Source organism: Maylandia zebra, linkage group LG2, assembly GCF_041146795.1.
Source record: "Maylandia zebra isolate NMK-2024a linkage group LG2, Mzebra_GT3a, whole genome shotgun sequence".
In the NCBI taxonomy this organism is placed as follows: Eukaryota; Metazoa; Chordata; class Actinopteri; order Cichliformes; family Cichlidae; genus Maylandia; species Maylandia zebra.
In genome coordinates this window covers 16864850-16882199 of record NC_135168.1, presented here as the reverse complement: position 1 = coordinate 16882199, position 17350 = coordinate 16864850, and the positions used below count along the sequence as shown (strand labels likewise).

Below are 17350 nucleotides of genomic sequence, written 5' to 3'. Positions count from 1 at the left end.
TGCTCTGTCTCTTCCTTTTTTAGGTTTCAGAGGATTCTTTTTTTCTCAAGTTTCCAACTTAACTGTTCACAAGGAAATAGGATATTTAATGTGAGTAAATAAACTCTGTGATGGAGTTTCTTTCAACCTGCCTTACTCCTCTTTTAGACTTTTTCATTTTTTTTATCCTTGCGTGCCACTTTATGTTACTATTTAGCGACAGCGGATAATTATCCAAGTGCAGAATTAATCTTTGGATAAGCTATTTTTTAAGACGCTTTATTGGAAATTGCTTCTATATTGATGTTAATAGTTACAGAGGCAATCAATAAACAATATGCTTAGCACAGCTGAAGTAATGTGTCTTTGTCAACAACTCAGGATTTCTGAGTATATTAATATAGAAAACAAACAGAAATAAATCCACAATACTTTCAGTGGTAAAAGTTCTCATGTAACATACTCATTTTCCTGTGTATATCTCAGTGTGAGATAGAAATACATATAAAGCAAAAAAGATTTTTGTTTTTTTATTCCATCCCATGTGGGCAGTATCAGATTGCTCAAAGGAATTCAACTCTCTTCACCGAACACTCAATATTGAATACTTGGTTTACTGACGTGCATTACATACCTGGAGGTCATGGTAGTACTCAGCTTGTGCTTCTTCACTCTATTCATGTCCAAACCTGTTTCTCTCTCCTAAATACTTCCATCCTTTCAAGATAGGCCCACAGCTCAGAAAGAAATGATGATAAAAAGACCAACATCTCTAGAGACTTAACAGCGTGACTGAAGAATTTAGTTCTAATTTCTATGTAAATGTACTTATCTATCATATAGTCAGTAGAGAGAGGTGATAGTAACTCTAGTGTAGTATAAAGTGTCTTTCTTCTAGATACTGACCAGAAAGCCAACACCCCAATCCACTGCCATTCCTTCAAGTTGAGAAGCAGCGAAGTAGTTAATTTTATAGAAATACATCTTTCTAACTATGGAGGAATCAATAAGGGGAGCTAGTATTAAAATATTTAATCACAAACATTTGATGCAAACCCATCGTTTTGTTCTGTAAGCAGGCCTGAAACATGACAAAAACCGCTCAATTCAGAAAAGAGCTTCAAGTGCTACTCCTAGTTGGTGTTTAGGGAGTAAAGGTTTAAAACCATAGGCAGTATAAAAGATAGATGTAGCAAACGTGACATCAGACATTGGTATTTTGATCTTTTGGAGCTGGATCTGACAAGTGAAGGATGGATCTGGCTATGGAACCTTACGCTTATTGGGTAATGACTTGTGAATATCAAGTGGTTGGTAAATGAGGACATCCTCCTTTCTCATTTTTTACAGAGTTCACAGAGCAAGGGAGCCAAGGGTCATTTTCACGTTGATCTTTATACAACTGGTCTTTTTGCGAGTCTTTTAAGTCACTTCCATTTGCGCTTTACTTTTCAAACCTGAAAACCTACATCCATTTTTTTTGCAATGTAAAACCAAGTAACATGTGATCTACTACAGCAGATTTTTTTCTTTAAGCTTAAATGTGACTTTGTTAGTTTGCTAAGTAATTTCAAGGTGATGTTGCGTGGCCTTCTAGCTTTCAGTCAGCGTCAGTAAAACTGGGGAGATCAACATATAAGTATAAATAAGTGTATATTTAAATAAAATTCATCTCAAACTGAACAAGTAAGATATTTAAACAACCTCACAGAAAAACAGAATCTCTCTTTTCACACCAGAGAGAAAAATGTGTAAAACCAGACTGGTTGGTAAGTGATTGCTGGAGTTAGGTTTGATTGCTAACTTGCCAGTTACACCGGTGTAACTGGAGAGTTAGCTCTGAAAAGCTCCTTGCAATTGCTTTGATTGGTAGAAGATTGTCATGGTGACAGTAGTCACCCTTTTTCACCATTTAATAAAATCCAGATTTGAGGTAAAAAAAAAAAAAAAAGTCTTGTTGACTTCTGAAAAACAAAACGTGGGACATGTCCATTATACTGTGTCTTGAGACGAGGGGGATACCTGTTCATTCAACTGGGAAGACAACCCAGACTCCCCAAAATATATATTTCAGGTAGATCACCAGGCTGCATACTGTATTTTGCCCTGATGCTCACAATCATGCAACATAAACGCTAATTGGAAAAGCATTATTTTTTATAGTATATTGAACTTACTAAAAACACAAATCAATCAGTTTTACTGAGCATGGCTAATCTATTTTATTACTGCTGATAGTGTTCTGTCTGTGCACAGGTAGAAAGCAGCTATATAATGAAACATACTTGATTCTTTTCTTCTTCTTCTTTTTTTTAATCTGAGTGGGCTGGTGCGCAGCTGCTGATAATGCTGCAATAACAGGCATCTCCAGTATAAATCTGAGTCAGAGCACTGAACATTTATTTCAGTGACTTGTAGGTTGTAGCCTGATAGAGCCTGGTCACAGAGCTTGGGGTAAAACTACACTGTAAAGTTATAGTTTCTCACTTCATTGCCAACATAATATCTGAGTGGCAGCTATAAAAATCTATGCAAATACCTTAAGCGCTATCGTAAACTGAGCACGATCATAAAGTAAATCCGTTGGCTCAGTGTATCCAGAACTATGGTGTGGCTTGGAAATGAACAGCAGTAAAGGCAGAATGACTCTCCATGAAAACTACACCTGTCTGACTGCTGCGCTAATAAGGACCCTTTGCACACCTTTATGGAATATTCAAAGTATTGCAACATTGTTTGTCAGGACAGAAGATAAGATTCTAATGTCCATGCATTATTCATTCCTGCTTTGCATACACTGGAAGGGGGTTGAGAATTAATTTGCTTCAGCTAGCAGTAAGGAAACTGTCTGGCAGAAGTGATGTCTTTTAATTAGATGATGTTACAGATATGAATGATGTCTGCCATGCTGCTGATAGTGAGTACCATGTCATCGTTGAATAATTTGGTGAATGATGGCTCAGTGCATCATGGGTAAATAGATAAGGTGTCATCTATCACAAAGTGTCATTAACTTTTGGCGCACGAGTGACAAAATACATTGCACAGACACTGAAGCACCCGCATCATGCTCATTACCAGGCACCTTGATTTTATTTTGGGGTCTCATAGAAAAGTTTTACATGCTTAAACTATGTTAGTTATCTTTTACATACTGTACCACATCTTGCCATCCTTTATCTGCAGCACTCAGTTTTAGAGTCTGTTTCTTTAATATCTGTCTTCCAAAAAGCCCAGTCTGCTCTGATTCATTTTGGCATTACAAAAAAACTCAACTTTTTGATTGTTTTAAAATGCTGCAACTGCAGCAAATAGTTTCATTCACATAGTGATGGAGACAGAAAAAGACCTGAACTACAAATGAGCTGTTTTAGTCCAGCAGCAATGTTTCCTTTGAGAGAAGAAGACTGTTTAGCATTGGCAGTGCTCTTTTACATGTGCAAAATGATATATACAGTAACATCTGTCATATTAGAGTAGAGCAAAATATATAAGGAATCTTATAGCAATACAACATGAAAATAAACTCAACTATGGTAAATATACATGTCTCACTAAATACGAATGTCAAGTCAAAGTCATCTTTATTGTCAAAAACCATATGTACAGATCAATGTGTTGTAACAAAATCTATAATACAGTACATACAGTAGTTATACCTGCACTATGGCATTTGTTGTAAAGTGCAAATTTTATGCCATGTTTAGTCAGTATACAGTAGCAGCACTTGAATTATTTTATTTTTAAAAGAAGACGCTGCTGCCTGCACATGTGGCAAATGTATCACGCTTGCTACTATATATGTAGTTAGTAGGATACTTTCTGCTTTAATGCTAAGTCTGATACTTTCCTCTGTGGAATAGCAGAAGATAAATATTCCCCGTATTGTGGAAATCCATCTCTTTCTTTGCTTTACTCAAATTAAACAACTACCAGAAAGAAAAAACCTCAGTAAGCAACTGAGGACAGCAGAAGGTGCTACGCCAATTCAAAAGGCACATAGAAAAAAGTACTACTGTAGACTTTTTACACTCTTTTGCGCACTTGCAAATAAACTTTTGTTGTATTTAAATTCAGGAACCAAATCCACAAGCTGAAAGAATGGACAGTGTCTAAAGGGTGGTTTAAGATTAGCCAAGTCGGGTGCTTTTAGATTGAGGGCTTTTGAAAGCTGATGCGTGCAATTCACACAGAGACTGAATCCTTGTGTTAGTGAGCTTTTTAAGCTCTTTGAAGTTGGCTGTACAATCACAATGTGCTTTGCCTGTGCACCGCACACTTTAAATGTTATTAGTTTGGGAACACCTACTGAATGCAATCTTGAGGCATACTGCTTGGCAGACAACAGTGAAAATGAATTTGAAAGTATTTGGAAAGATCTCTCTGGATGAATGCAGCCTGAGGCAAACTTTAGTTTGAAAATCTATCTCTAACAAACCCCCCTCTCAGGTCCATAGACATTATACAGATTTGAGTCCCTTTCTTACATTTCAACTGTAAACTGTATTTGCCCTACTTTAGGTTATATCCTGTTAGCATGATAGAAATAGGTGGTTTATTTAAAGAATGTGGGATGCAGTATGTAGTTAATAGAATATACAATATTTGACTGATTCATAGTAATGACATACTCCAGTCTCCTTGGTTATCAACATATTGATCTGAACCATGACACCTGCTGACAGAACACATATCCAATATAACCACCTCTTTGATTTCTGCTGAGACTAAAAAGCCTTGGAGTGCCCGCTGGCCTCCTGAGGGATTGGTGGGAAGCTAAGATGGACTGTAACGTGAGCTATCATATATTACTCTTGTGATCCTCACACAGAAAGAATTTCTACTGTCTGCATCAAAACACATGATGTGTATTCATGTAGGGGTTATCCACCATATCCAACTACCTACAGCATGATTTTTCCTGGTTCAAAATGAGCCTTGGGCAGCTGACTGCATTTTAGCACGATTGATCAGTATGTAGTTAAGGCAATAAATCTGTGTTACTTTAACAAAAGCCTATTTCTGTCCACTTGTTAAACAAAAGCGTTTTATATTATAAAAACATTAAAAAAAGAATCCAAGCCTGGTTATTGTGCTTTGGGGGATGGTCAAAATTAACAATACATTTTTCGAGTGCAAGAATAATCCAGACACATGTTAACACCTGAAGTAAGCTATGAGTGCGTTTTGTTATATTAGTGCAATATCCAGTTGTGTTCTAAGATAATGCTGTGGTACTATATGGTGGGGCGTGGCCTGCAGTGCCGTGCAGGGAAGGCGTACGCACCTGCACGGCATCTGCAATCATGCCTCGCCGACTTAAGTATTGCACCGGGTCCTGTTATAGTGGTTGTTGTTATGTTGAGCTGGCAGTGGGAGAGCTGCAGCTCAGTATGTGGATGTACAGCAACCGTTTTTGAAATAAAGTGTGCTGCAAAGCATAAATATGTCACCGGGTCTGCCGTGGTCATTCACATACTGTAATATTTTGCCAGCCGTAGACATTATAAAAGATGTAATTACATAATGTTATATATTTTTTTCTGAAATCTAATTTTCAATTCAGTTAAATTTTATCGACATAGCATCACATTACAGCAAATCAAAAGGTACTTTATATACAGTGCATCATGGGAAGCACCTGGCTGCCTAGGTCTATTCCAGCATACCTAAGGCAGGATTTAGGGTCACCTGATCCAGCCCTAGCTATATGATTTATCAAAGAGTTAAGTTTTAAACCTAATCCTGAAAGTATAGAGTGTGTCTATCTCCTGAATCCAAACTGAAAGCGGTTTCCACAGAAGAGGGACCTGAAAGCTAAAAGCTCTGCCTCCCTTTCTACTTTAAAAGGAACCACAAGTAGGTGAAAGGCACATTCTCTATATCGGTCATATAGTATCAATAGGTCTAGATAAGATGGGGCCTGATTATTCAAAGCTTTGTGCGGGAGGAGAAGGATTTTATTTATCTGTTTGAAACATCGAGATGAGTGTTTCTTTCATTAGTAGAGTCCAACCCACATCAGATTTTTAAGGCAGAAAATTAGTGACTTAAAAATATATCAGCTCATATTTTTGTTATTTTAGACACATAAAACATGAATAGCCTTCCGTAATATCTGTTATGTGTAGTTATTTTTGAATCCTTAATAAGATGAGTGTCATTTAAAAAATAATCTTGTTTTTTTTTTAACTGAGTCATGTATTACTCCTTACCCAACTCTTTACCCAACTAAGCTGGTTGTTGTGTTGGTGGCATTCCAAAAGCTTGTTACCTAAAGGGAAATTGCAGAGTGGACTTCTTGGTTTAAAAAAAATAGTTGTGACAAGGACGAGTGTTTCAGTGAAGCCGCTCACTTAATTGTTATAACGAAACATTGCTTGTGTAATACCTTTATTTTTTTTGACCCAATGCCATGTTCCTTTTTTTTTCTTTGCTGTATGTTGCCAACCAAATATTGTCAGTGAATTTAAAAAATATAAATCAATTAAAGTTAACCTAAGTTTGAGCAAATACTAGATTCACTTGAGAAACCATTTCCAATTAGCTGCTAGAGTGAATGCTCAAACTTATTAGCCTTTTTAAAATTGATTTGGAGGAGCATAACAATTCTGGCTGTACAGTTGTGATTTCCTTTTGGTTTTTATTAATTATCTTTTCTTGTTTCTTTTTTATTATAATTGTTTTTATTCACATTCTTTTTCTTTTTAACCTAGTCCACCTCTAATCATGTGTTATCCCACGCGTGGTGTAATACAGACTTTGCCAGGCTTGAAAATTAGTTGACTTACACCCTTTACTTCTCTGAAGATTATAATTAGACATCCAAACCATCAGCCAGGCCTCTTCTAGGAAAAGCTGCTTCCATTAAGTCAAGTTTGCTGTTAGTCAGCACCCATGGTAGAGTGAGAGTTAATGGATAGTCTGACTGTTGCTTGTCAAAACCCCTGCTGAGTATTTCATTCAAGTGCTAAAATGGTTTCATAACTTGTGGCTCATTTTCAAACATCTTTCTGCTATATCTCCAGAATTTATTAAAAGAAGAAGTTGATGTACTTTTTAAATTTGAAGTAATCCTCGAGTAAAGTACTTTTTAGTCCATTAGTGTGGTATAAGGCAGCACAGTGGCACGGTGGTTAGCACTGTTGCCGCACAGCAAGAAGGTCCTGAGTTCAATTCCACCATCAGGCCGGGATCTTTCTGTGTGGAGTTTGCATGTTCTCCCCGTGTTTGCGTGGGTTCCCTCCGGGTACTCCGGCTTCCTCCCACCGTCCAAAGACATGCAACTTGTGGGGATAGGTTAATTGGATAATCCAAATTACCACTAGGTGTGAATGTGCGAGTGAATGTGAGTGCGAATGGTTGTCTGTCCCTGTGTGTTGGCCCTGCGACAGACTGGCGACCTGTCCAGGGTGTACCCCGCCTCTCGCCCTATGACAGCTGGGATAGGCTCCAGCGCCTCCCGCGACCCTGAAAAGGATAAGCGGAAGCGAATGGATGGATGGATAGTGTGGTATAATTTGTCTATGTATGCGCTCCCATTGACATGACTCATCACCCTGCAAACCAACACTGTGGGGGGACAAGCGAGACCAGCCCCCCCTGCCACCCCAATACATTACCAATTTCAGTATGAGCTTTGCAGTTTCACTATGCTGATTCAGTGGGCACAAGGTACTCAGTAAGTTTACTTGTGAAACATGTTTCTCCATGGCAGCTAGTCCTGTGCACAACGAGGTTGGAAACAGTGGGGTTTCAATGAATTAACTCTTCACTACTGTTCATGTGCCACTGATGGGTCAGGTTTAAATTCCCAGTGAGGAGAAATTTCTTACAATAAGTTCTACAGCTCTCTGAGTGAGAAAGGTTCAACTTGCTTTTCTGGCTGTCAGGAATGTTTCAGCATAAACGGGTTGCTGCATTCATTTGCTTCTCTCAGCATTTAACATCTCCTGTCATCTATTTGAAGGTGTAGGCCTGGCTGTAATGTTGCTGAAAAACTAGCAGAAACCAAGACAGTTGGGTGGAAGTGTATACTGCCCCTTTAACACACAAACTGGTGCCTGATGTTTGTCAGTAAAGTGCATCAGCACATACTGGAGTCAGCAGCATTAGTGGCCTAGTGGCTTTTATATTTAAGAAATAAGAAGTCATTGAAATATAGCCTCTCTTATGCTGTAGCTTAAGTGCCGTGTGATTTACTTATAGCAGGAAGATGGAGGATTTTTTTCATTACTTGTTTTCCACAAGGTAGCTGTGATAAAATTAGTCCAATTAGACATCCTCTTAAACTCTGTAGCATACTAATGCAGGCCGTCCCTCAGGATCTCTACCAGCAGCTTGGAAGCAGACTAGAGGCTGATCAGCCAGAGGTAATGCACTCACAAAGGCCATTTGTGACTGTTTTAAAGCCATCCTGATGTTTAGAATGTTCGTGGGAGGAGGGTTGAAGGTGATAATAATAATATTCTCACCTTTTACCTAATACCTGTAATTTTTTTTGCATATTTATGATGGTTTTAGCAAGCTGCAAAAGCACAGTTATTTATCCTCCTTCACAAGATGGTGAAAGGTGACACGAGATGCTGAGACGCCGCCCCTATAGCTGTGCATTATATAATCATCTCTTACAAGCACAGATTCATCATAAAAGGCAGCTCGTTGTTCTTTGACCTGAAGTTGAGCTGCAGTGTTTTCCATGTAAACAAACCCAAATTTATTATTTATTTTGCAGAATTCACCTGTGCAAACGTTAAGTACAGCTGCCTCTGACAATATCGATTACAGTTATCAACGTCTAAGCTCAAAAGATCTGCTCAGAAGATCTTAATTACAAGTACGTGATGATGAGTTAACAAGTCCCATGTCTGCATCTGTTTATATTTTCCTGTCTGCTTATTCATTCTTTGAAAAATTATTAAATAATTTCCCCATTTTGCATAAAGAATTAAGGACAAAACACAATGAAAAGCAATTTTGGAAAAAGCAAGGCATCGCATAAGACACAGTAATGAAAAGCAGCTCTGGTGGAATAAGAAGACACTGCTACTGTGTACACATACTTATTAATATAAAGAATATACTGAAATAAGAGAGCCATTATTACTTCACATCCATCCATCCATCCATCCATTCTCTTCCACTTATCCAATTCAGGGTCGCAGTCTCTATCCCAGCTGTTTTAACGTACTCTCGGGACAGGTCGCCAATCTATCTATGGCAGTTTGGTGAGAGAACTGTAAAAAAATGCTTCATAGTGTCATAATATAAATATTCTGTGTAAGCTCAGCCTTTTTTGAGCTTACGTAAGATTGTTTTGGAATAATTGGTTTTTATAACATGCAGTCAACTTCTTGTAGGTAATCTTGTAAGCTGTAAATTTCTTCCGACTACATCTTTTTCTCCCCTGAACAACAATTATGGTTATGTTAAACCTTTCATTTGTACTCTCTCACCAAGTTTTCCCAGTGATGTCAAAAACTGCTTTTTGGTCTTCACAGCTAGGTTGTTTCTGCATTACCAAGTAAGGAATGAAGGAAAGGCGCAATGTTTCCCTGTCAGCAATGTGGGTTTCTCTTAATAAATGCATAAAAAGTCACCTGATTAGTGTTTTGTTTCTTATTATACAGGGAACGATTCATTTTCTTTAAGTAGCGCAATAAGCCACAGCAGTTCAACATGAAAAGCAAAACTACGAATCTTCTTTGGGAAAACAAAGGACATGGGAATGTTTCACCAGTCAAACTATTTTCTGTTTCTGCCAAACATCCAAGTCCACAGAGTCATTCATGCGCTATATCAAAAACACAGAAGCAGAGACTCGATTCTTCTTGCTTTGGGAGAAAGTTTGCACAAATCAAGTCAACCATCCAAGATCAGAGAGCATTCAGATGAATGTGTATTCTGTTTTTTGGGGGGGTGTTTTTTACCTTTGAGTCTATGCATATGATCTATGAATACTGAGCATCAGGGAAAAATACTTTTATCTCCTCTTCAAAATGTCAAACTCAAAAGCAATTGGGGCTACACAGACGTTCAGCTTTGGTAATATTGAATGTCATTAGGATTGAGCGAGGGAGTAAGTTAGAAAGGAATGAAAGACTTGGTGAAGAAAGACAACTCGAGTGAGCATGTATTTGAAAAAGAGGGCGACAGAGCATGATAGAGGATGGAGTAAGAGGGTTGGCTAAGCAACCTTGGTGCAATTTGTCTTCATGCAGCTGGTCCTTTGCAGCGTCCTCTAGGCAGAGCCTATTTTCCCTGACAAGCTTGTTGCCTCCAGTGCAATAGGTGATTTACCTTGTGCCGTGCCACTGACCAACATCCCCTTCTGAGAGCAGAGGAGAGTAAATAAAAAGTCTGGACCTTACCGTTAATCACTAATTACAGGTCGAACGGTGAAGGTTGATCCTTCTCTGGGGGCTGAGTCCCTCAGGCCTCAAATCAGACCAAAAAGAGGAGCCGGTGCCACTTCCTCCACTGATAAATCTTTAACACAGGAGCTCCTGCACGCTGAAGGCTTTCAGCTGGCTCTGGCCGCCCAGACTCCCCTTTCTCTGAGGATTTTCTCATTCGGGTCGGATCCCTTCCCTTCCATCCCACCCTTGCTCCACCCAATAACTAAAGCTTGCCTGCCTGTCTGCCTGCCCACTTTCTTCTTAAAATTCTCCCTATACCTTCACAGATTTCTATCCCCCTGGGGATCAGCAGCAAATCGAGTTTGTTGCTTGCAGCGTATTCCAAAAGCATTACGATACAAGGGTGCTGTAATTGAATGGTTAGGGAGGACATTATTGAAGGAGATTTTTGTCAGTGTATCCACCCACCACCACCTCAGCACCATGTAGAGCACCAAGTAGCTCCTTGATCTGCTGGCTATATTGTTATCAGTGTCAGGGTAGGAGGAGGTATGTGGCCACGAGTGACTGAGGATCCACTTTCCTTAAATCTTTGCTTTCTGCATGAGGGTCATGTTATTGTGTTTTGTTTTCCTTGCTTTGTTTTTCTTCTTACTTTCCCAATTATGTTTTCTTCTGGACATTGTTAATTTTACCTGACACCTTGATTGCTTCATTTTGGGTTGCTATGACTATAGTTAATGTAACATGAATTTGGTAAAAGTACACTCAGACTCAGCCCATTATTTTCTCATGAACTTTGATTGAAACAAAGTTGAAGTAAAATAAATAACCATTTATTACAGGAAGGATAAACGTAAACCAGACTTACCAAATTGTCAATAAAAATAGAATGCAATGATCTCTTAAATTGGGCAGCACGGTGGCACGGTGGTTAGCACTGTTGCCGCACAGCAAGAAGGTCCTGAGTTCAATTCCAACATCAGGCCGGGGTCTTTCTGTGTGGAGTTTGCATGTTCTCCCCGTGTTTGCGTGGGTTCTCTCCGGGTACTCCGGCTTCCTCCCACCGTCCAAAGACATGCAGCTTGTGGGGATAGGTTAATTGATTAATCCAAATTGTCACTAGGTGTGAATGTGCGAGTGAATGTGAGTGTGAATGGTTGTCTGTCCCTGTGTGTTAGCCCTGCGACAGACTGGCGACCTGTCCAGGGTGTACCCTGCCTCTCGCCCTATGACAGCTGGGATAGGCTCCAGCGCCTCCCGCGACCCTGAAAAGGATAAGCGGAAGCGAATGGATGGATCTCTTAAATTATTAATGGTAGTAGTACAAAGAGTACAAATCAAATGTTTGAACTGATAAATGTCTGTTTTAAGCATATATAGTCATCTTAAATTTGCCTGCCAAGCATTTGAAAGAAATTTATGACGGAAGGTAAAAAACCAGTGGACAAATTGTGTGATTCTTAAGCAAAAACAGTGACACACACACCCCCAAAAAAACCTCTTGTGGAACATCTGAAAAGTAATAATTGGTGAACCTGGCAAAATGTCACCTTGTCTCTTAGATACTAATAGCTTTAAAAGCAGAAGCAATTCTTCCATTTTGACAACTTCTAAGTATTTAAGGCGAGTGACACGAGCTGGAGCTGCTGCTTCAGTTTTCATTGATATAGCCTGCAGTGTTCTTAAGAAAACACAATGAGGGTGCAATAGGTCAACAGTTGCATCAGTAGCACTTATTTACAGGGTTGTGCACTATGAGTTCTGCTGTAATGTCCTCAGGCTCTTGAGAGAGAGTATATGGCAAACACGACCAGTGCCACTGGGTCGTTGTGTGCCCGCAAACATCACAATGGAAACAGTTTTTTTGGCCTTCCTACACAATCTTTACTGTCTACCAACCCTGCGCCATACTTAGGGTCCTTACAACTTTGTCTTATATCCTAAAATAAAGGGGGCGACATAAATTGTTATGTTAGCAGACGTTATATGCTACCTGTGGCAGTGGATCCACTTTGCTGAAACATGAAAAAATACTCAAGAGGTGAGCTAAAGAGAGCAGTGCATCTGTAAGCCCTGAAACAGTGTTTCCCTTGTTGACCTGAAGTTGTCTGTGTACATCAACACTGCATAAAAAACATGTCTAATGAGCTGTTATAAAACTAGTTTTTGCTCCTAAATGTTTTTCCATTTCCCTTCAGTCATTATTATTTATTTCCATCCATGACAGCTCTCATATCACCCCCGCTGACAACTGTTGTCATGTCTTTATTACATTGAAGCAGTTCTTAATTAATCAAATGTGTTCCATCAAATGACTGTCATATTACGGTGTCCACAGGGGAGATGTTCCAATCGTTTATGAAGCTGGTTATTGCTTTTCATATATCATTTACACCATGCTTTTTCTAAATCAAAACAAGTGGCAGGTTTATTATTTATTTCCGTCGAAAAAATACTGTCTGTGCTGGGCATCACATGACATTTTATCATTAACCAACAAAAGAGACTGACTAATGAGCAAATATGTTTGCTTTTTAGGTTTTAGTTTGAATGTTTTCTTTTCTTTTCAACTTCAATATTTGTGTTCAAGATCATTTGTTATTAAGAAGGAAACACTTTAATTTTCATCTCCTAGGGGATTGTCGTGCTGACACACATAGGAATATAACAAAATAAAAAACTATTAAGAAATCTAAAGTTTATCCTTCAAGTTTATCTACTGAAGATAGATAGCAACTACTGTTGCCTTTATCTTCTACATCTTTACTATCTCCTCTCTCAGCCCTTGGTATACCTCTAGGTTTGCGAGTTCCATCTTCCTGAAGTTGTTATGACAGATTTAGCTGACCATGTCAGCTGGGTATTATAGCTACATGTATCACTATGGCCTTCTGTTCGTCCACCACTACCGGTTGGTTAGCCATCACCAGTTTATTTACCTTTATCTGGAAGGCCCACCAGCTCTTAGCTTGGTCATTCACAACCACCCTATGGGGTGTATCCCATTTTGTGCAAGGAATTTCCAGGCCATGCTCCGCACAGATGTTCCCGTATACTATGCCAGCCACTTGTTTATGGTGTTCTGGTTATATATAGACTTTGAGCATCTTGCTGTTATGTGCTGAATTGTGTCAGGGGCATCTTTGCACAGCCTTCACTTCGGGTCTTGGCTGCTGTGGTGGACCCTAGCCTCTATTGATCTTGCGTTGAGAGCTCATTCCTGTACTGGCATCATTAGGGCCTCTGTGCTGTCTTTCAGCCCAGTTTTGTCCAGCCATTGATAGGATTTTACGATATCAGCCACTTCTTCCATCTGCTGGTGGTACATGCCGTGCAGAAATCCATCCTTCCATAATGGTTCCTTTTCTTGCTCTTATTTCTTGGGTTTTTGCTATCTGAGTTATTCTCTAACCACATAGGTCATCTTCCTGATGTAGCTAAGGAGTCTTTGTTCTTTCATCTATCCAATGCATCTATTCAAGCACAGACTAATGCAATAGCCTAATGGTATACGGGTCACTGACTCACTCCAATGAGCTATAGTGGTAGTCAGTGTTTTTTTAATCGCTTTTTCAGCAGTTGAATAAGAAAAAAATTTCTAGAAGAAACTGCAGCCTTATAAATTACAGCAGAGTTTGTTCAACACTTCACTAACAGTATAATCATTTAAACTTAGTTATTCTTCACTCAGAAGAAAGGGCTCTCATTAATCCTCTAATTTTGATGTAATCCTAGCAGTGATTTGCCTGGGCTTAAACAGGGTTTCATTGGGCCAAATGTGAGATTAGAAGTCTTAACTCAAAGCTTCCCACTGAAAAGAAGTATGAGTTTTCACGCGGTCTCAGTGTGATTAGCTTGGATCTAACACGCTAGCCAAGTTCACAGTTCAAAGACACAACAAGTGGACCAAACACAGCAAATGAGTGAGAAGGTTAAAAAAAGCAATCAGCAGACATTGGTAAAAGGGCCACAGGAGTCATGCTGTAATTGAAGGTGTTCTCATCCTCATTCTCTGGGCTGTGGCAAGTGAACACTGTTGGACCTGCTCTTTCATTAGGTTTTGTATTTCATGCCCTTAGGAGCAGAACAAATTGAGTCTCTGTTTCCTTTTGCTCCATTGCTCATTACCCAAGAGAAAGATTAAAAGGCATTCTTTCACAGGCCACATTACATAATATCAGCAAAGTTGGACTGTAAATTGTACTTGTTGTCTCTTCAAAATACTGGACGCACCAAGGCATTAAACAACTTCAGCCATGGTGACCTCTCGCCAAGCTACCCGATCTGACTTACTTGCAGTATTCTCTCTGTGTTGGTCTCATCATCATCAGAATGAGGTTTTAAACACTTTGGTGTACTGCAGAAATACTGAAGCGAGCAAAAAACTAACTCTGGTTGAGGTGAGGGGTTGTGTTTCTGTGGGGAACCTCTGTGAACATAGAGAATTTTTTTCTTTTCCTTTTTCTTTTTTGATTTCAATGTTACTTTCATCAGAAAGTGTGTACTCCTGGGCTTTTACAACAGCATGGAGATGTTTTAAACTCTTAGAACACTGAGCATGTTAAAAATATTCCAGCTTTAAGTTACAAAGCACCACGCTTCAGTTGAGATTTTAGTAGTCAGCCGACGAGTAGTACTGCTCAAGAGTGTCAGGTTTGTTCTTTTAGCTAAAAAAAGAAATACATAGTGGTGGACACAGACTCTGCAGAGAGGCTGATAAAGCAGAACTTCCATTAAAGTATCTTCACATAAATTATGCAAAGTGTTTACAGAACGTTAAACTTAATTCCCTCTCATTACTGTGCAAAATGCAATAATTGTGCTGCCTCGGTGCATATTTAAAAAAAGAAGTGTCTCCCGCTATAGCACGGTAGCAACTAATTGAGACACGCTTGTATTGTGTGTCTTATTTTTACGCTTCGTTTTTATGCTTCAAGAAAGATGTGAGAAATCCATGAATTTTGAAACATCTCAGTGGGTAAATTGTGAGCCATTAGAAGAATGAAAAGCCCGTGAGTACTCAATGCAGAAAAAATATAGGATGACTGAGTTGAATCATATTTTTTACTGTTAGCCTTCATGTTCATAGTTTAGAGAGGCTACTTTTACTGAGAAGGTTAAATGTTTCAAAAATCATAAATTGAGCCAAAGACAGTCACTCAAACTTTTCTGTTTATCTCATCAACAGATGCGTACCTGCTCACCCTTCCAGAGGACCAGAAAGTCAGCGTGACAACAGTAACCGTGGGCCAGAGTGCTGTGTTGACTTGCGCCATCACAGGTGAACGGAGACCTCCTATATTGTGGAAGAGAAACCATCAGGATCTGAACTCCTTGAATCTGGAAGACATCAATGTAAGAGCTACCTGTCAAAACTGCCTTTAATTTATTGTTTCTAAATAGATGCAATCTAGTTAGATGTGCATAGAACTTTGAATAGTTCTAATTATTGCATTTTCACAGCAGCAAGTCTCACCAATTTGCAGTTTTTGCAGGGCTGTCACTTTTTTTTTTCCTTTTGGAAAAAAAATTACACAAAAAAAATCCCTCCTATATTTTCTTCTCATCATATTTCAGCTTTATTCTTTTGGCAGTGGCTCAGATTGTCAGCGCATTTTATTTGACTGTTGGCACTGGCTTTGTATTGTAGGCCTGACAGTAATCCGGAATGTCAGTTTGTGTTCCTGGTGTCTGTGTTTAGAGACTGCTGGAAGGGGCTGGGATTTCAGACAAAGACAAAAGATGAAGGGGGATACCGAAGGGGTTCAGCCCTAGAGGAAGGACCTACTTTTACAACTTGGTGAAAGACTGCGTGTGCGTATGTGTCGGCGTTTTAATCTGTATGCACGGCCCCAGACAGCCCTCTGTGTCACTTTCATCCACATCAAAAGGAGCACGGATACTTAACGTAGCGAGATACACAGAGAGGTACAGAGGCAGCTCCTTTGCTTTACCCTTTTCCTCTCCATGTGTCTGGGCTGACCAAGATGAGTGTGATACTGCTGTGCATAATTAAGTCAACACTGTCGAAGAAGATAAAGGGAAACCCAGCGAAGCCACTAATGTACCATTAAATCTTGATGACCCTTAAAATGAGTAAGAGGCGCCCAGCTGTCGCCAGTCATCCTTGGCACCATCAACTGGCTTTAAACTAGTGTGCTGGATGGAGGTGATGTGCAACTATTATAGAAACTTGTGCCAACCCCATACGTAAGTCAGATTTTTTTCTCAAGAACGCTTGAGAGGATTTATGGAAGTGAAAAAAAGTGAAATGCAAGTTTTTGTAAGGTCAACCTGGACTTTGATCTTTTTCATATGTCTTTTTCAAGAACTGTTTCACTGCTTTGTTTTTTGTTTTGCAAGATTCAACAAAACCATTTTTTGTTTCATCTTCTTATTTTGCCTGAAGACACGGCAGAGTTCAGCATCTCAACGAGAGGTGGTCTTTGTCTGCTTTTCATGCACTGTCATCCGTTTCCACAGTGACCAGTATCAGATCTTGCCCAGGTGTAGTTTCAATTCAAATGTCAGCTCAGGGATGAAAGCTTCTGCTACTGAATGAGGTTCATTATGAAGAAATGCTTTCTCTGGAGTTCATCAATAGCTTGGAAAAATGACAGCATATAGACGAAGGAATAAAAATGACCTATTTTAAAACTGTTGGGCATTGCTATGATTTTACATCAGAACTTAGATGAAAAAAAAATCTCTCCACCTTTTCTACTCATACATTTTTTTCCCATTATTGTGAGAGCAGGGAGGAGAACAGGCTGTGCTGGTAATCAGAGTTCTGCCTTTTGTGGTTTGCAAACGTCTTACTCTTAGAGAAAGCATCAAAATTTGATGTCCGTCCACAGAACTCAAGGTTTGAGTTGCACATCATGGAGAAAGCGGAGTTGAAAGAAGGCTTCAGCTAACAGTTTGCATTTTAATTAACCCTAACCCACTTTGGTACCCCCAGGGCTTCATAGTACTTGTGGTAAATGTTGACACATAAATTATACTCGCTA

General features: G+C 39.3%; 1 protein-coding gene across 2 annotated transcripts in view; it reads left to right on the top strand.

Annotated features, from left to right (window-relative positions):
* The window catches only part of fstl5 (follistatin-like 5), a 198118-nt gene that overhangs the window by 115382 nt on the left and 65386 nt on the right, over positions 1–17350 (top strand). For both annotated transcript variants that reach the window (XM_012919780.3, XM_004553652.3), the window contains exon 7: positions 15529–15695. In XM_012919780.3, coding sequence (XP_012775234.2) covers positions 15529–15695 — 167 coding nt within the window. The remainder of the gene's footprint in view (positions 1–15528; positions 15696–17350) is intronic.